Source organism: Chlorocebus sabaeus, chromosome 8 (genome assembly GCF_047675955.1).
Source record: "Chlorocebus sabaeus isolate Y175 chromosome 8, mChlSab1.0.hap1, whole genome shotgun sequence".
NCBI lineage: Eukaryota > Metazoa > Chordata > Mammalia > Primates > Cercopithecidae > Chlorocebus > Chlorocebus sabaeus.
In genome coordinates, this window is record NC_132911.1 from 113,082,704 (window position 1) to 113,103,912 (window position 21,209).

The 21,209-nt window shown below is 34.8% G+C and overlaps 1 protein-coding gene and 1 pseudogene across 1 annotated transcript in view; both read left to right on the forward strand.

Moving 5' to 3' along the window:
- PKHD1L1 (PKHD1 like 1) overlaps positions 1–21,209 on the forward strand; it is a 160,361-nt gene that overhangs the window by 42,145 nt on the left and 97,007 nt on the right. Inside the window, exons 20-27 of the mRNA XM_008001368.3 lie at positions 1,603–1,752; positions 2,753–2,877; positions 8,429–8,592; positions 9,846–10,018; positions 14,609–14,756; positions 16,820–16,974; positions 20,195–20,317; positions 20,788–20,893. Coding sequence (XP_007999559.3) covers positions 1,603–1,752; positions 2,753–2,877; positions 8,429–8,592; positions 9,846–10,018; positions 14,609–14,756; positions 16,820–16,974; positions 20,195–20,317; positions 20,788–20,893 — 1,144 coding nt within the window. The remainder of the gene's footprint in view (positions 1–1,602; positions 1,753–2,752; positions 2,878–8,428; positions 8,593–9,845; positions 10,019–14,608; positions 14,757–16,819; positions 16,975–20,194; positions 20,318–20,787; positions 20,894–21,209) is intronic.
- Positions 17,102–20,215, forward strand: LOC103237301 (synaptojanin-2-binding protein pseudogene; annotated as a pseudogene).

Consider the following 21,209-nt stretch of genomic DNA (forward strand, 5'->3'; position numbering starts at 1 on the left):
GGACACAGATCCAAATCATGTCATTTTGCTTGTGTTTTCTTTTTCTTTTCACTCTCTCTTTTTTTTTTTTGTTTTTTTTTTTGTTTTTTTTTTTTGTTTTTTGAGATTGAATCTCACTCTGTCACCAGGTTGGAGTGTGTTGGTGCAATCTCAGCTCACTGCAACCTCCGCCTCCTGAGTTCAAGCAGTTCTCCTGCCTCAGTCTCCCAAGTAGCTGGGACTACAAGCACCTGCCACCACGCCTGGTTAATTTTTGTATTTTTAGTAGAGATGGGGTTTCACCATGTTGGCCAGGATGGTCTTGACCTCGTGATCGGCCTCCCAAAGTGCTGGGATTACAGGTGTGAGCCACCGCGCCCAGACTTGGTTTGTGTTTTCTTAACATGGATGCACAGTATATCCTTTCTCCTCATTGACTTCAGAGATTATAATATATGGTGGGGCATTATATGTTTTTATGTATTATGTAGTTTTATATAATTGCTTCTCTTGCTTTTTGACATAACACTCTGGTTAATTAGTACACGGTCCAGTCATTATTTCCTTCTTAATGAGATATTTTCTTTAATATAAAGGAAGAAAATTGAATATGTGCTTTCTAATTCTCATTTTCAAGTCTTCAGGAAGTCAGCTATTTGCTATTTCCAAGTGAAAACTGTAAGAATAAAAAATGTATACTCTAGTTTTTTAATTCAGATCAATACCCTGGATATAAATATAAATGCTTAAAAATATCTCTCATGATACTTTTCATGAGCAGATTAGTGAGAAAAAATCTTTCCATTTAATAGACGACCTTTTCAGCTTCGTTTAATAAACATATGTGTATTTATGTTCTATTTTGAGTGTAGTACTAGCAGCCATGAGGATGGCACCTGTAATTTACCTTTTACTCCTTTCCTACTTCATCTCTCATCATTACCCTTACGTGCATTTCCATGCTGCACCTAACCTTAACAGTTTGCGTTCCCAGCACCATGTTCTCTCACACCTCTGCTTTTTTGTACAATTTTGGCCTGTCTCTGAAGCCCCTACTTTCTTTTTACCATTTGCACAGTGCCTTTGACACCTTTTTTTCCATTCCAACAACTGCTATTTATCTTTAAAGACTTAACTCATTGTCACTTCCCCTGAGTCATCTTTCTTGATGCTTTTATGTGAGTTAGATGCCTCCCTTGAGTCTTAGTTTGATCATCATTGGCTTCTTTGTCTTAGACGGATGGTCTCTATTTACAGGGATGGGGTTCTTCACCATTTAAATCCTAAAGATTAAACAGCAAACACACAAACAAGCAGAAACCTGACACACAGTAAACACTGCATAAACACTCATGGAAAAAATGAATAAATACCCGTAAAGGGCTCATAATGTAAGGAAAAAAGTCGAACTTGGGAACTAGTCAAATACTGGTATAAGGGATTATATAATTATGGATCCAAATGAGAACTTTAGATTTCAGACAAGGAAGAAAACATCTCAAGTTAAAGTAATCGGGGAAACAATGGTATCTGGGTTAAACCTTGAATGGTTTGGGTGCATACGTTGGGGGAAAACCAGAACAATAAATCATGTTTTCATTTGAAATATTATTGTTTCGGTAGGAACATATTAACAGAGGGCAGAAGACAGCTGAAACTGATGCTTACTGTGGTCGTTATTCCCTGAAAAACCCAGCTGTCCTTTTTGACTCAGCAGATGTTAAACCAAACAGACGACCATATGGGGACATTTTATTGTTTCCTTATAATCAGGTAAGCTCAACAAAATGATATGCTAATTGAATCTGGAAAATACCTTGGTAATAAAATTTCATGAAATTTTAAGACAAGCAAAAATACTTGCCATATGAATGTATGTCATATTGTAACGGGCACTGTAGTGTAAATTCTGGGTACTTGTGGTTTCTTCTGAGGATTTTCAAAATAATAAACATATACTATATATATATGTATATAGCACCACATATCATGTATTATATTTCTCTTTTAATTCAGAAAAAATTATTTGCACACAATTTTAAATACTAAAATAATTAAAAATGTATAAGCCTCTTCATTTTTCTTCATTAATTAAGAAGAAAGAAAAATGGCTAGCCATCGTAGGGTGATCTTGGGTATCCAGTCAGAGAGAAGTGAAACCAAATTAGGAGCACAGGAGATGGCAGTTTTAATGACGGCATTTGACACTGTTAATCATAGATTCACCCTTTCTCTTATTTTAAAATTCTCAAATTGTGGCATCTATCCTAAAATTCAAAGTTCTTAATATATTTGGCATGTTAAGGACTTGGGGACCATTAAAATTGGTATTTAATTACTATTTTATGAGTGACACTCATCTCTATCTCTAAATGTTCAACGATATTTACATCCCATTTAATTTGCCTGAATGTTTACCTCTCTTCTTTCCTATGTGCATTGGACTTTTAAATTTGCTGAGTAGCTTAGAGTTAGCACATAACTCATCTCCACAGAGAGTGAATTGTTTGCAGTTTTAAAGGACACTATACCTAAAAATAATAGATAATTATTATTAATTGTAAGGTCACCTCAACATCACTTTGTCTATAAAATCTTTCCCAATTCTTCCGCAGCTAACTGGCTGAAATTAATCATTTCTTTCTCTGTCTTCTGGTACATTTTATGTAGAAAATGCTCAATAAATATTTATTGACTTTGAATTTATTTGAATTGTTACAAAACAATGTAATGGTAACATATTGTTATCAATGATTTTCATATTTTTATGTAGTTATGTTTAGCATACAAAGGATTCCTGGCAAATTATATTGGTCTAAAATTTCAGTACCAAGACAATAGCAAGATTACTAGAAGCACCGATATACAATTTACATACGTCTTTGCTCATGGAAACAAGTAAGTTACATTATGAATTTGAAAATTAAGTTATACCATGGTATATAAACTACAAAGATAAGACAAATCCATTTCTTGGGGTTTTATGTTTTTGTTTTGGTCTGTTTGGGGAGATGATGGCAACTCACACGCACAATGGATGTAACTGCAGTTTTCCTATTCTACACGTGAACATCCAGCAGAAATAGTCGTGTTTTAAAGAAATCTATAGATTATGAAAATAACAACTGGTCATGTCATAATCACCCATAACCATAAAAAGACAAAACAATGGTAAACTTTAGAATTTTATATTATATATTAAATTATGTATATTAAATTAAATTTTAAATTATATATTACTAAATCTAATAATGTCCCTAGTTGCTGCTGGTAGAGACAGACTTATCACAATATAGTCGTTATAGTTTGATCACTGAAAAAAAAGGGAATAGAGATATTTTGAAATAATGCTTGCTATACCAAAAGTTAGACACACAGAAATGCAAATAGAGAAACATAAAGGAAGAAACAAAATGAACCTAGAGAAAGCTATTTAATGACTACAGCTGTCATGCCCTTAAACACAATTTAGTTCTATATAATTATTTTTGGGGTTTTATTAATTTTTATATCTTCTGAAATTTATGTCAGTTGTGACTGCATTTTCATATGTGGTACATGCAAAAATTTCATTTACAATAGAAGTAATAATGAAGACATACACAGAGACACACATCTTTCTATTTTATAAAGTACTCCCCATAAATTGTTGTTGTTTATTAAAGTATAATGTACATAAAGTAAAATTCACTCTTTTTAAGTGCATGATTTAGTGAGTTTTAGCACGTGTATACAGCCATGTAACCATTACTCCACTGAAGACATAGAACATTTCCTCTCTATAATTTTTGAAGTTTATTTTGATATAAAATTTATCTCATAAAATAACCATAATAGGATCTCCATATCTTGAAAAGATTTTTTTATTTGCTTTTTTCTGTTATAGCTATATCACAATCTTTATTTTATATGGGTCTATATAGAGTTGATATGATACTTTAATACATGTCATGTAAGTTTCCATCATTTTATAAGATATGGAGAACATTATTCTATTATAATAAGATATGAAGAGCACTATTTTTCTTCCCATCATAGAATAGAACTCTGTAACTCAGAACTGCCATGTGTGGAACAAGTGTGAGGGAGAACCAGCATCTCCTCATGACACCCAGACAGAGGGAGTGAGAAAATCATCCAAAGTTGGAAATAGAACCAAATGTTTACCATAAATAAAACAAAGACAATAAATAAAAACAGGCAAGATGTTAATGGAGAGTCGAGTAGTTAGATGGGAAGAAACGGCAGTCTTGATGGGGGAATGTTTCTTGATGCAAAAGCTGCTGCTCAAATCTGCAATTTCAATTGTCCTGTTTTCTACATAATCCTAACACTATTTTTTTTTTTGAGGCAGGGTCTGGTTCTGTCACCCTGGCTGGAGTACTGTGGGATCATCACAACTCATTGCAGCCTTCATCTTCTGGGCTCAAGTGATCCTCCCACACCAGTCTGCCTCTCAAGTAGCTGGGACGATAGGTGTGCACCACCACACCCAGCTAATTTTTTGTTTTTGTAGAGCGTGGATCTTGCCATGTTGCCACAGCTGGTCTTGAACTCCTAGGCTCAAGCAATCTTCCTGCCTAGGCCTCCCAAAGTGCTGGGATTACAGGCATGAGACACCATGCCTGGCCCCCAACACTATTTTCAAAATGCATCAGCCAGTTTCCAATTCATAACTTTAGAAATTCATATACTCTAAAAATTGCTGACATATGTTAGACTGGAAGGGAAACCTTGTTTGTTAAAGGTTTTAAAAACTATATCTTAGAGGATAAGATGTGTAAAGTGGGAGACAGCCAGGGCGAAGACCTAGAGGTGCTCCAGCAAAGCAAGGTCCCCAGACTCTATCAGGAGGAAATCAGTTGTGTTCACTGGGACAGTGGCAGAAAGGTGACAAAAGATGGGACCAGGTAGGTGGGTGGGAGCATATCAGAGTTATCCTTCCTGTGGAACTGGAATGACCTTATGTTAAAAAAAAAAAGGAGAGGGCTGGGAAACATGGCAAAACCCCATCTCTACAAAAAATACAAAAATTAGCTATACGTGGTGGTGCACACCTGTGGTCCCAGGTACTCAGGAGGCTGCAGTGGAGGATTGCTTGAGTCTGGGAGATCCAGGCTGTAGTGAGCCAAGATTGTGCCACTGCCCTCCAGCCTGGGTGACAGAATGAGACCTTGTCTTGAAAAAAAAAAAAGAAAAAGAAAAAAGCTGTGTGTGTGTGTGTGTGTGTGTGTGTGTGTGTGTGTGTGTAGGAAGTCATAGTCTTTCGTTTTTAATATAAAACATCAGCATCATATTTGAAGTATGTATCTCTGGCATCAGATCCTGAGCATATGGACCTAATTCCCTTCAGATACTCTGGTCAATCAATGGATAAAGTGATGGCATCTGTAGACCAAGCTTAACTACAGGTGTCAGTATATCTTTAGCCATGAGGTAGGAATCTACAGTCCAACAGGTGTTTGTCAGAGGGAAAAACTTTAATAAGGGCATTAAGCTTTTCAAAGAATTCTTCAGGAAACACAAAAGCCCTGCTTCATATATTCCTTAGGTTCTTGAAATAAGCATTAATAAGATAATGATTGATGTCTTGTCCCAAGTATAATATCTACACATGTTTCCATAGAATGTAAAGAAAGAAAAATTCTTGTTTACACAAAGTTCATTAGATACTGAAGTTTGGTAGAACTTGAAGTGGACTTCAAAGAAGAGAGAGAGAATAATGCCTGAAATCTATACATGCTATGCATGATGTTTGCACAGAACTATATGATTTTAATAATAATTAACAATATTAATTTTAACAATATTAATTCTTCCAATCCATGAACACTGGATATACTTTCATTGATCTGTGTTGAGAGAGATACATTAGTATTGAAAACAAATATATGCCTTTGAGGCCATTACATAGTTCAATCCGATGTATAAAATGGGACTGAAGCTAGCTCCTGGAATGAATGAAATGAGTTGGGAGAATTCTGCCGTTCCACAGAGGAATTTATTGACTCAGAAGAGGACATCCTTTGTTGGCAGTAACATAGGCAGATGCAATGCCAGGAGTTGAGCCAGCCCTGCCTCTGTTAGGTGGCAAGGAGCATGAAAAGTCCATAAACAGAATGATTATATACCACTGTTTCATGTCCAATTTGCTATAGTCCATCTTTATGAAGCAGAAATCCTTCTCAAAGGGACATCTGAAGGTACATTTTGCTACAATGGGAAGGAGTGTTTGAATTGAACAGTGAAATCGCAATTTTACTTTTGATGCCCATTGCCCTTATGCTATGCACTTCTCCACTGCCTCAGGATTTTGGAACATTTTATGAATCCTTGTTCTTCTGTATCAATCAAGTCATCACTTACCATATCATTAAATAGGTCTCTCCTTTTAGCTTATAATTTGGGATGGCTGAGGGGAGGTGGGGATGGTTAATGAGTACAAAAAAATAGCTAGAAAGAATGAATAAGACCTAGTATTTGATAGCACAACAGGGTGACTAAAGTCAATAATAATATAATAGTACATTTAAAAACAACTAGAAGTATAATTTGATTGTTTATGACACAAAGGATAAAGGCTCGAAGGGATAGATACCCCATTTTACATGATGTGATTATTATGCATTGTATGGCTGTATCAGAACATCTCATGTACCCCACAAATATATACAACTACTATGTATCCACAAAAAATAAGATTTTTTTTTTAAATTAAAAAACTGATCTGCTAGGCAGTAATTTCAAGATGCATTACATTTGATGGAGTTCATGGATTTTCTTTACGCTAAATGTTACAAGACCTTTAAACAAGAATATTATGATAGTTAAAAATAACCAGATTCCCTTGATCAAACTATTACCAGTTGAGACAAAATAAATTTATCTGCTTCTAACAGGTATTTCTCTCTTTCTTTTGTTTTTTTGTTTTTGAAACAGAGTCTTACTCTGTTGCCAAGGTTGGAGTGCAGTGGTGTGATCTTGGCTCACTGCAACCTCCACCTTCCAGGTTCAAGCAATTCTCCTGCCTCAACCTCCTGAGTAGCTGGGATTACAGGCGTGTGCCACCACACCCAGCTAATTTTTTTGTATTTTTAGTTAGAGACAGGGTTTCACCATGTTGGTCTCGAACTCCTGACCTCGTGATCCACCCAGTTTGGCCCCCCAAAGGGCTAGGATTACAGGCGTGAGCCACCACACCCAGCCTCTAACAAATATTTCTAGATCTGCTTTAATATAGGTCAGACAGTCCACCTGGATCAAGTAGATGTATTAGTATTTGTTGTTTTCAGTACACTGTTGGTGTTAAAAGTGCCATTACCCACTTCCCAAAATTGTTCTACAACCTTCCAAAAAGTGGTTTGTTGTAAATCAAGTTTTAAAATCTAAAAACAGTCTGCCTTTCTCTTCAAAAAAATGGAATTATCTAATCACAAAGGCACAGTGTGCAGTTCAGTTTTGATATCATTTGCAGTCTCCTTTTCCCTTATAAAAGGTCCTGTTCAGTATGCCAAATTTTCTAAGTTGTGGTTTTAAAAATTTTAGAATTGTATAGTTAGTTGTACAATTCTACTTTGAGGCTCTAAATACTTTTTTAATTTAAAGAGCACTTTAACTTAATGTCATCTGCGTACAACTTTCTAAAACTGATATGTGTAGTCTAATCTTTGATGAGCTAGAGGTGGATCCCATGATGAGTTTATGAACCCTGAAGAAAATGGGACTATAAGGTGCCCAAACAAACTAGTCAGTAACAACTACAGTGGTAGCTGATGAAAGATTATTATTAAACTATATTTGATTATTTGAATGGAAATATTTATATCTGTGTTACAGACTCTTATAGCTTTAATGCTTAACTCTAATTTATGAGATTCCAATGCAGTTATGATTTAATGGAAAATCTGAATCTGAGTTTTACATTTAAAAGATACTGTGCAACCATTTATATCTACAAATAACACCCGTCTAGCACTTAGAACAATGAACAGTGTTACTCCAGGGAACTTTCCTGGAAGTGTTATCAAGTTCCAGTTTTGCTTCTTAGCAGTGGACTGAACTTACTGTTCTATGCCTGGTATTGTTCACTAAAATTGTTGACTCCATTCTTGTGTCTTGTTTTGTCAATGTGCTCTACACCAATGCCTGTGCTTCTTAGTTTCCTTACTTGTTGTTACACAATGTTATTTTACATTCCTATGGCTACTGACAAGGCTACAAATAAAAGAAAGCCTATATTTGTATACAATGCTAAATCTTTTACTGCCACTGTAAGTTTCTGCCTGCTGTGCCTTGTTATGGCTGCTTGTCTGCGCTAATAAAGCTCCCTTGATGGTCTTCTTGTGGGGAAAAAAAATATTTTATTCTATAAAATTTTAATGCTTTTTAAAGTATATTTGCTTAAACATTACCACTGATCTATACAACAAATTAATCAACCATATTTCAGCTGGACTTACACTTGCATAGACATTCTGGATCTCATAAGAACAAAGTATACGGGGACAAATGTTTTTCTTCAAAGGATTAGTTTACAGAAAGCATCAGAATCACAGTCCTTCTATGTGGATGTAGTGTACATTGGACAAACATCTACAATCTCAACATTGGATGGTATGTTGTATCATTTTATCTCTACCGTAATCTAAATATAGTAAAATCTTACCAAGGAAATTAATTTTATATTCTGTAGTATGCATAGAAACACTAATCTCTAAATATTAATGAGTCATTCTTTTATCTCAATACTATTATGGTTTTATTTTGTAATGAATAGTGCAAGGTGGTTATTCCAAGGATAAACGAATCCTTAATGAAAGCTTTCTCACAATCGCAAGAATTTGCTTTCTAGTCCAGGATTTTGTTTATGGATAAATATACCATGTCCAACATTTTCATTTTGCTTTGTTTTATTTTTGAGAAACCAACTACCATGAGAGAGATCTATTCCCAAAATGCAACTATTGAGATTGACATCTGTCTACTAAGATTGACTTGAAACTTTCCACAGACTTAAGAGTGATAATTAATAATACTACAAATGAAACCTTCATTTCAATGGTGTTAGCATTGTGTTTCCAGTCATGTTAATAGACATGACATTTGTTAGATGCAATAATAATAAAAATTAAACTCTACCATCTTTTAAAAAATTAACCTAACTCCAGTCACCTTAAAAGTGACTTTCCCATTTTTGAGAGGAACATTACAATCCTTTTCTTTGGAATTGCTTTCAAGTGCAAGGCGGTGAGTTAACTGATTTTTTTAAAAAATGTAAATGCTACTACTTTATTGTCACTCCTTTTGAATCTGCTGTCACCAGACCTACATTGTAATTGGTAGAAAATGTGTAAGACAGATGGATTGTGCTGGGATAAATGTTGTCGTTGATTAAACAATATTCACTTAGCACCTACTATGCGTCAGGTATTGTGTCAAGTACTAAAAAACAGCAATGAAGAAGACAGTCCTTGTCCTGCTCTCATGAAGCACACATCCTAGTGAGCACCACCTAGAACAGAACAAAGCTAACTTCTTTCCTCCAAAGAAGGCTGGAGGAAACCCAGGGATTGGTCGCTTTTAAATGTTTGGTTTTTACTTGATAGGGTTCATATGTCAAAAGACATAAACTTTACAGTATAAAACTGAAAGTTCAGAAAGCTTCACAAACTACTTGCCTTCAGGTCTTCTTTCTAATATTTGATTTTAAATACTTTATATCATGACAATGTTGTTATTATTTGATGACTTTATTTTTAGCAACAGAAGCAATACAATTTTATCTCCTCTCTATTAGGTTGACTTTTAAATGGCAAAAACCACAATTACTTTTACTCCAACCTAATATTTTTATTTATATTCTTTAGAAATGCCCAAGAGAAGACTTCCTGCATTAGCAAATAAAGGAATATTCTTAGAGCACTTTCAGGTGAATCGGACCAAAACAAATGGGCCAACTATGACAATCCAATATTCTGTCACCATGACTTCATACAACTGCAGTTACAATATACCCATGATGGCTGTGAGCTTTGGGCAGGTAAGCCTAGAATTTTGCATTACTTTTTATGTAGTGAATTTTATTTTTAATTTTTTAAAATAGCCAACATACAGATGGAATATCTTTTAATAGGAAAAGACAACTAACTATTCTAAGGTTATATGAAGATCTGGAACATGAAGATTGACTTTAAGTATTAAAAAAATTCTTAAAGAAATATGTCAATGGATGTGTCCTTATAGCAGCATAATGCAGCACTATTCACAATAGCAAAGACTTGGAATCAACCCAAATGTCCATCAGTGACAGATTGGATTAAGAAAATGTGGCACATATACACCATGGAATACTATGCAGCCATAAAAAAGGATGAGTTTGTGTCCTTTGTAGGGACATGGATGCAGCTGGAAACCATCATTCTTAGCAAACTATCACAAGAACAGAAAACCAAACACCGCATGTTCTCACTCGTAGGTGGGAACTGAACAATGAGATCACTTGGACTCGGGACGGGGAACATCACACACCGGGGCCTATCATGGGGAGCGGGGAGGGGGGAGGGATTGCATTGGGAGTTATACCTGATGTAAATGACGAGTTGATGGGTGCAGCACACCAACATGGCACAAGTATACATATGTAGCAAACCTGCACGTTGTGCACATGTACCCTACAACTTGAAGTTTAATAATAATAAATAAATTTAAAAAAAAATTACAAAAAAAAAAAAAAAAAAGAAATATGTCAATGGAAAGGAAAACAGGAAAAAAATCCTTAAAAAACAAAGTCAGATTTAAGTAGAGTTTTCTCTGTGGACTTAAAAGAAGAAGTTATGGTCTCTTCCAATAAAGTTCCTTAAACAGATATTATTAAAAGGAAAGTTGAGATTCTGCATTATGCTTTTAAATTGTTTTCTGTTATAAACACCATTTATTTTTGCTTGTATGAAAATTTATGCAAGGGAAGAAAGAAGTGGTTTTTCATAATTTCAGAAGGACCTGAACAATTTTTTACATTTATAATAAATAATATTAAATATTACAAATATAATGAAAAATTTAAGACTTTAATTTCTATAAAAATATTCAATGAGTTAATACAATTTCCTACCACAAACCAAAAACAAGTATAAGCTCAAGATTAAAGATTAAATAATCATTAACCATTGTAATTGGATTACAGCCTCGCAGAAAACTTTTTACAAAGTAAACAATTTTATGATTGAAATCACTGAAAAATTATAAAAACTCCAAAACTGTTGCCTTTATCCCATCCTGGACCAATGATTTACTCTTAATATCTTCAAGATTAGCATCTAAGCTTTCCAGTGCTTTACTCTTAGCTCTATTAGAAAATATAATAACTAATTCAGGGCTTTGTAGTCTCAAAGCATCTGTGTCAAAATTCTCCCATTTTTCAAGATTTCTCAGTAAACTAATTGGTAGTTGTAACCTCTATCTTTAAGTATTTATCAAAGGTTACATTGAAGAATAAGGGACTTAGATTTTTTTGGCCTTTTAAGAAAATTCAAGTGACAGGTACATGTAATAATATGTACATATGTTAAATGTATAGATCAATAAATTGTTTTAAGAACTTTAACTTTGACATACTTGTAGATTCACATGCACTTGTAAGAAATAACACAGAACTATTTTTAATATCCTTTACCAATTTTCCCCCAATGATAACTTTTTGTATAATATAGCACAATATCATAACCAGGAAATTGACCTGATAAAATCCACTGACCTTATTCAGATTTTTCCAGGATTGTGTGTGTGTGTGTTTGTGTAGTTCTTATACAATTTTATCACAGGTGTAGATTCATCTGACCACCACCAGAACAGTTCTATTACGAGCATCTCTTGTGGTGCCTTTTTGTAGCCATGCTGTCACAGCCATCTCCCTCATTCCCTTCCTCCTGCACTCACTTATATATGGCAACTACAAATTCATTCTCTCAATGATTTTGTCATTTCAAGAATGCTACAAAAATGGAATCAGATGTCATATAATCATACAAATATATAGCTTTTGGTTACTGGCTTTTTTTTACTCAGCATAATTCCCTTGAGATCATTCAAATTGTGTTTATTAATTTATTCATTTTGATTGCTGAGTGTATTTACTGTTATGGATATACCAGTTTGTTTACTCACCCGTTGAAGGCCATTTGAGTTGTTTCTTGGTTTTGGCTATTATGAATTAAACTGCTATGAACATTAATCTATAGGCTTTTGTGAGACATAAGTTTCCATTTTTTCTGGGTTAAATTCCCAACAGTGCAATTATAGGGTCGTATGATAAGAACGTGCATAGTTTCTAAAGAAACTACCATACTTTTTAATGAAGTAGTTGTACCATTTTAGATTCCCACCAGCAGTGTATGATCCAGTTTCTGCATAATCTTGCCAGTGTTTGGTGATGTCACTATTTTTACTTTTAGGCATTCTGGTAGGGTGTGTAGTGATGGCTCATTTTCATTTTAATTAATATTCCCTAATGACTAATGATGTTGAACATATTTTTATGAACTTATTTGCCACCTACATATCTTCTACTGTGAAATGTCTGGGTGTAATTCTTTTGTCAGATATGTGGTTTGCAAATATTTTCTCCCAGACTGTACCTCGCCTTTTCATCTTCTTCATAAGGTCTTTGACAGAACAAAGTTTGAAAAATTTTATGAGGCAAAATTTCTCATTTGTTTTTACTTTTTTGAGTGGTACTTTTGGTTTCAAGTCTAAGAACTTACTTAGCTCTAGGTCCTGAGGATTTTTCTATTTTTGTCTAAAAATTCTATAGATTTACATTTTATATTTAAGGGCATGATCCATTTTATGTTAATTTTTATATATAAGATGTGATTTTTGGTTGAAGTTCATTTGTTTGCCTATGCCTTCAATTGTTTCAGCACCGTTTATTGAAAAGGCGATCTTTCTTCCATTTAATTACATTGGAACCGTTGTCAAAAATCATATTTGTGTGGGTATATTTCCAAGTTTTCTATTCTTTCCATTGGTCTATGTGTCAGTCCTTCCACCAACGCCATACATTCTTGACTATTGTATCTGAATAGTTAGGCTTAACATTGAGTAGCATGATTCTTCTCACTTTACTTTTCTTGTGCAAAATTGTTTTAGCTATTCTAGGTCCTGTGCCTTCCCATATAAATTTTAAAATAAGATTATTTATGTCTACAAAAAAATCTTGCTGGTATTTTGACAATAATTACATTAAATCTATAGACTGTTTTGGAAAGAATTGACACCATTGTGATAGCGAGTTTTCCAATCCATGAACACAGTATGTCTCTCCATTTATTTGTCTTTGTGCTTCACTAGCATATTTAGGTCTTCATTTATTGCATTTATCAGCATTTTGCAATTTTTCAGTTCAGGTCTAGTACATATTTTGTGAGATTTATATACATGTTTTATTTTCTTCAAGCAGTTGTAAATGGTCTTGTGTTTTTAAATTCGATTTCCATATGCTCATTATTTGTGTATAGAAATGTAATTGATTTTTCTGTGTTTATCTTGTATCATATAACCTTGCTGAATTCAACACATTTTTACAAAGTGATACACTTATGTAATCACACCCAGATCAAGATAATCATTAGCTCCCCAAGTACATTCCTTGAACCTCTCTTCTTTCTTAAACTCACTCCTCATCCCAATAACCACTCTTTTGACATCTACTACCGTTAATTATTTTCGATTGTTCTTAAACTTCATATCAGTAGAATCATACAGTGTGTACTGCTTTGAATCCAGCTTCTTTCATTTAATTTTGTGAGATTCACGTTGCATATACTGTAGTTTCATTCTTTTTGGTTGCTGTACATTTTTCCATAGTATAAGTATACCATAATTTATCCCTTCTATTGAACAACTTTTGCATTATTTCCAGCTTGGGGCTATTATGAATATAGCTGCTAGGAACATTCTTGCTTATGTCTTTTAGCACTAATGTTTATTCATTCTTTGGGTTAGAAGGCTTATCATTTTAAATTTTACAGTAGTAACAGATAACTATAAGGGATCAAAAACAGGAGAATATAATTTTCACTATTAGGGTTACAATCGGTGAATTTCTATAGCATGTGCTGCTTTTGTCAATTGATGAGCACTGAACATTAAGCAAGTATTTTTGTTAGCCTGGGTCAACCACTGTATAGATCATAAACTTTCTTAAATTGTTGGTTAACTTTTCAAGACTCCATGTAGCATTTTTTGAAAAATTGTTTTAGTTTTTTAATAGCCAAGACCACATCTCATGCTCCTTTGCCTCTCTGCCGTGATTAGCACTGTACCTTGAACAGAGTGCCTGCTCAATAAATATTTGTTCCTTGAGTGATGGAGGGTGCATTCTGAATTAATGAGGTATTACTGCAGTTCCAGCTGATTGCTGCACAGATGACTGAGTTGACTTTGGCCTCATTATTGCAGCTGTATAGGTATGGCCTGTGTTGATTTATGTGACACTCCTTAATGTTCTGAAGAATCCTGAATACATGAGGCTCATTTATGTCATGTCACAGGATTGTACCATGATTAAATAGAAATCATGTAAGCCATTGTTAAGTTTAATCATTTTATCAATATTTATTTTGGAAATTAGATAATCACACATGAGACAGAGAACGAGTTTGTCTACAGAGGAAATAATTGGCCAGGCGAGTCAAAAATTCATATTCAAAGAATTCAAGCTGCATCTCCACCTCTAAGTGGCAGCTTTGACATTCAAGCTTATGGACATATTCTCAAAGGTATATGAAAAAAGTTTAAAATATTGGTGTATACACTCACATATATGTATAATGTTATAAAGTGTTAAATGTTGTTTCACTTGAGAATTACTACTTATTGATACATGCAAATACATTAATTATTTATTTGAGACATAAGTAAATATGTGATATATTAAAGTCACACATGCATATATATTAATATATGCCATATAAGGGTCAATTAATAGCCAATCACAATGTTGTTTCAAATCCTTCTTTTTAATAGATTAGGAAATATTCACCCATCCAAAACTAACATCATTTATTTTTGTTGTTTTCATTTACAAATAATATTTTTAAAAGTCTGCAAAAATTTATAACAATTTTTATAGCCATTTTTTAAAGGCAGTTGAAATTATCACTTTCATAAGTCAAAACTTTCTATAATACATGCATTTAAAAAAATAAGCATTCATTACTTACTGTGATAGCCACAAACAATAACAATAATATTAAAATATAAAAATTGAGAATTAGAATATGATTTTAAAAGACATCTATAATTTAATTATCTAAGTCTGTACTAATCAGTATGATAGCCATGAGTCATATGTGGCTACTGAGCACTTAAAATGTGACTAGTGTCACATGTCAAAATATAACATTTGAATATAAGAGATTATATGCAATTTATTACTATTAAAATATTTTACCTGGTTTTGTTTTCTTTCTAAAATATAGCTACCAGAAAATATACAATTATATATGTGGTTCACATTATTTATCAGCTGGACAGGGCTAACCTAGACAACTATAATAAACATTTTGACATACTCCTCTTTAGTAGTATTTCTCTTATAATTTACATAATTGAGAGTATGTCAGTAATATGAAGCTAAACTATTCAGGGCAAATGACATTTTTATGTTTTCGTCACTGCTTTATCCATTATACCAGTGACATTCTCAAATGTTTATTTCTCTTTTATATTCATGACTTACAAGTTATTCGTATTTTCAAAGACATACAAATTAATATTGTTATTAATTTAATCAAAATAGATTTTTATATTAAAAGATCATTTTAACACTCAGCATCCTCTGACATTAAAATTATTTTATTTTTAATATCAAAATGAATTGATATGAAAACATCAACTGATATTTGATATTTGTGAATTGATATTAAAAACATTCAATCCAAGGCCAGAGTTTGAGGTACATTACTCATGTAATTTTTAAAAATAATTGTCTATTATTATTTTGAAATGGATAAAATTGTATATATTTTATTTCCAGGAAATATATAAATTCTTGGCATAAATAGAATGCAAATTTTATTTTTACTATATTGGAAGGGGACATAGAGTCTACAAGTGATAATACATAGTACACATTTCATGTACTTTAAAGATGAAATTGGGGCCGGGCGCGGTGGCTCAAGCCTGTAATCCCAGCACTTTGGGAGGCCGAGATGGGTGGATCACGAGGTCAGGAGATCGAGACCATCCTGGCTAACACGGTGAAACCCCATCTCTACTAAAAAATACAAAAAAAAAAAACTAGCCAGGCGAGGTGGCGGGCGCCTGTAGTCCCAGCTACTTGGGAGGCTGAGGCAGGAGAATGGCATAAACCCGGGAGGCGGAGCTTACAGTGAGCTGAGATCCTGCCACTGCACCCCAGCCTGGGTGACAGAGCAAGACTTCGTCTCAAAAAAAAAAAAAAAGATGAAATTGGTTTGTGAATTTATTTTATTTTATTACTATTATCTTTTTGAGGTGGAGTCTCACTGTCACCAAGGCTGGAGTGCAGTGGCATGATCCTGGACACTACAACCTCCGCTTCCTGGGTTCAAGGGATTCTCCTGCCTCAGCCTCCCAAGTAGCTGGGATTATAGGCACACACCACCATGCCCAGTTAATTTTTGTATTTTCAGTAAAGACGAGGTTTTACCATGTTGGCCAGGCTGGTCTCAAACTCCTGACCTCAGGTGACCCGCCTGCCTCGACCTCCCAAATTGCTGAGATTACAGGCGTGAGCCACCACATCTGGCCGATTTGTGAATTGTGACTTCTGCTGTTTGCCACCCCTCTGTGAGTGCAGGCCTTCCCGCTGCTGTGTCAGCTGCAGATCTGCAGTTTGTGCTCCAGAGTCTGGAGGCATTGGGAAGAGTCTCAGTTACACGAGATGGAACCTGTGCTGGCTACGCATGGAACATCAAGTGGAGAAGCACCTGTGGAAAGCAGAATCTTCTACAGGTTCCCTCATTTAGCCTGGCTTCTTTTTTCTTCTATGTGCTGTTTGCTTATCTGTACCCTGTTTTATTCCAAAAAGAGCTGGAGGCTATGTATATTATAAAAATGCAAACCATAAACTAAAATTTCTTTAAAAGGAAATTAAGGAGAAGGTTTTTTCTAAATTAAGTTGACCCAGTGTTATCTTTCATGGAGAATGGCTGTTGGTACTTTACTCCATATCCCATTTAGAAAAAAGTCCAGGAATGTGTGTGTTAGAATCCCCTTGACAGGGGCAGGTGGAGCACAGTCAGGGCTGGTCTCAGAACTAAACCAAACTGAATCCAGATGTATGCTAAGGGGGTCCCAGAGAGAATCAGCCTCGCTATCATTCTACCATGAGAGCTGTATTTTGGGGCCTTGGATACTTCTGTGGTTATAAAGATGATCTTTCCAAGTTCATAAAGGAGCCTTTGGCTGTCATCTAATTACCTTTGTTTAGTTAGAGGGAGGAAGAGAATAGGGGAAAGGAGTCAGGCCCAGAGTATGTGAAGGAGAGGAGTCTAGGGACTCAGATTGTCAAACACTAAAAAGGTGATGCTTTCAGCTGAGCACAGTGGCTCATGCCTGTAATCCCAGCATTTTGGGAGGCTGAGGCAGGTGGATCACAGGAGTTTGAGATGAGCCTGACCAACATGGTAAAATCCTGTTTCTACTAAAAATACAAAATTAGCTGGACGTGGCAGTACACGCCTGTAATCTCAGCTGCTTGGGAGGCTGAGGCAGGAGAATCGCTTGAACCCGGGAAGCGGAGATTGCAGTGAGCCGAGATTGTGCCACTGCCATTGCACTCCAGCCTGGGCAACAAGAGCAAAACTCAGTCTCAAAAAAAAAAAAAAAACGTGCTTTCTAGTGATGATGAGAGTGCAAGGAAATAGTTTCTTCTATGCAATGTTGGTAAGAACGAAAATAAGGACAACCTTTTGTGAAGATAACTTAGTAGTATCTTAATACAGAGACCTTCTGATTCATCACTATCACTTATATAACTCTATCCTACTGAAATAATAAGGTAAATGTGAAATGATATAGGCGCAAAGGTAGTCACTGAAGCACTATTTGTAAAAGTAAAAACCTAGAAACCTAAATCCCCATCAATAGGAGAAGGATTGTTTAAATGATGTAACTTTCACATTGAACACTATGCAGCCATGTGTAGACCCACATATATTCACCTGGAAAGAAATTCATGACATAAAGTGGAAAAAATGCAGAACTCTACTTACGAAATCATTTGGGGGAAGGAGAGGAAGTGGAGAAGATAAGGCAGTGGGGGCAAAAACAACTGTGTAAGCATAGAAAACAAGTCTGTATGGTTGTGCAAAATAGTAATAGTTATAAGAATGTGAGGATTATTTTAGAAAAATCCATGGCTGGGAACTGAGATTAGAAAATTCCACAATGAAGATAGGTCTAGTGACTGACTGCCCTTGGTGTCTCTGCTGGTGTCTGTGCATCTACTCTCTTCCATCTTTTCTGATCAGTCTCTTCTGCTTATTCATTATTTCTATTCCATATCATTTGGCTCACACATGGCCCAGCATGGAGACTCCTATCTCTTTGCTAGTCCCTGAATACATCAGAAGGTTGCCAAATTTGCAGAGGAATTTTGTAAAGAACAAATTGTATATACTGATTTTACTTGGCTTTATTTTTACCATTGGAAGAACAAATAATTCCAAAACTGGGTGAAAAACCAGGGTAAAGGTAAAAAAAAAATGATACAAGGAAAAGTTGACTCTCGGATAGAAAGATGACTCAGTTTTTCAATTATTTAACAATAATTTATCAGTTATCATATTCAGAAAAAGCATAGGACATTTTGAGAAAATCAAGTTTAGTAGATTCATTTTCTTTAGATTTATTTTTAATTATAAAAATTCAAGTTAGGAGCTGTAAAACATGAACGGAAGACTGGTTTATTTGGTCGCTGAGGAAGAGATCAATCTTACCAGAGGACCCTCAGGGCTGGGCTTCAACATCGTAGGCGGGACAGATCAGCAGTATGTCTCCAATGACAGTGGCATCTATGTCAGCCGCATCAAAGAAAATGGGGCTGCGACCCTGGATGGGCGGCTCCAGGAGCGTGATAAGATCCTTTCGGTAAATGGCCAAGACCTAAAGAACCTGCTGCACCAGGATGCTGTAGACATCTTTCGTAATGCAGGTTATGCTGTGTCTCTGAGAGTGCAGCATAGGTTACAGGTGCAGAATGGACCTATAGGACATCGAGGTGAAGGGGACCCAAGTGGTATTCCCATATTTATGGTGCTGGTGCCAGTGTTTGCCCTCACCATGGTAGCAGCCTGGGTTTTCATGAGATACCGGCAACAACTTTGAAAAACTTGCTCTCTTTCAGTACTCCCAATGAAGACACATTTCACTCACCCTCCATCCCTGCTATTCTGCTGTGTCTTTCACTCTGTGCATAGCCAGATTTGAAGTGACTGATACCCACCCCACACCTTGCTGTTCAGAATCTCCAATTCTTCGTATTCTAATGGGAAAGTAAAGGTATTGTTTGAAGGAAAACTGAAGAAAAGATTTGCTTAGAACAAATGAGTTATATATTTTACTAGGACTTTCGATAGAAATTCAGCTACAACCCAAAGAGAGAAAGATTAAGTCTTCATGTCACCATAGGCAATATCATTTTTCTTAGCTGGCATGCCATAAAGACCAGCTGTGTGACATTAGAGGAAGAAAGGATTTTTCTTTTTAATGATCTTCCTTGGGAAATTATTGTGGCCTTTATTTCATTTCTAATTACATACCTGGGTGCCTATATCAGACAAAGGAGAGTGAGAAGAGCATTTTTACTTTTTTAAAAAAGCAAATACATATATACACATACATATGTAAATATTATAGTATAATAGTGATACCTATGGAGAATTAAAGGTGAGGAAAGCTAAAAAAAAAAATTCAAGTTAATTTTAGTTTTAATTCAAGTTGTAATTGATGCAATATATGATAATGCAATGGTCTTAATTTTTTTTCTTGTATAGGTTATGTTCATTTTTGAAGAGTCGTCTTTAAAAAAAAGTGACTACAATGATTTTGAATTTTATTTTACATCCTTTGACTTTTATTCACCTTTGCCTATTCTGAAATTAAAAATGAAAAACTAGTGTGGTCATATTTGTTACAACCTTTCTAATAAAATAATTGTGTGTAAAAGTAGATTAATGATTCCAACATTATTGGAGAAAAGGCTAATATGACAGTCACAAGGATAAAGGAAGGTGGCTTATTCAGACGACACATACTTGGAGACCTACTTCGTACACCCAGTCAACAGCCACAGGTATTTTTGAAACTTTTCTCATGACGCGTGATGTAATTTTAACAGTATAACTAGTTTATAATATATTAAAGACCTGGTAAAACAGGGGGATTGACTTCTGTATTTCATGGGAACAGTTGTGCTTACATTGATCAACTTGATAATATTATTTTATGACTTTTGGGAAAATTATCTTCCTTATGATAAAATAGTAGATTTTTTAGCTCTACTATGCCAGAATTTGAAAATAGAGTCTTCCATTCTATCTTTACAGCAGTGCTGTAAAGATGAAGAAATTAAAGTGTAAAGAGATTAGGTGACTTTCCCAAGGGCAAAACTGAATGAAATATCAAAGTAGAAAAAATATAGACTAATTTCAGTAAACAAACAAGCAAATCAACAAAATTCCATCACTTTTGTTAAAAACCTATTCATATTCTACTGCTGCCTCTTTGCCTCCGTTCTCTGACTTCTTGTTTCTTTATTTGAAGGTTGAAGTCTATGTCAATGGAATTCCAGCTAAATGTTCAGGTGACTGTGGGTTTACATGGGATTCCGACATTACTCCCCTAGTCTTGGCGACAAGCCCTTCTCAAGGTAAGTTCCTGATTTTTAACCTATACTAGGGTGTGAAAGATAACCAGCAAAATGTAAACTCTGATAATGACTTCTAAAACTATGTTTATAGTAGTGTCACTGTTATACTGTTAGCTAAAGCAAGCAAACAGTTCTACATTGTGAAAATTAAAAATCCTATTAGACAAAAAAGCTATGGAAAGGGCACTAATTATTTATTTTTGAAAAAAAACTATTTCTTTTGAAGCTGAAATCTTGCCTTTGAAGTAGAGGATTTGCTAATCTTAAACTTCTCTAGTTTCACCAGTTAGACTCAGTCTTTAAAATTTCACTTGGA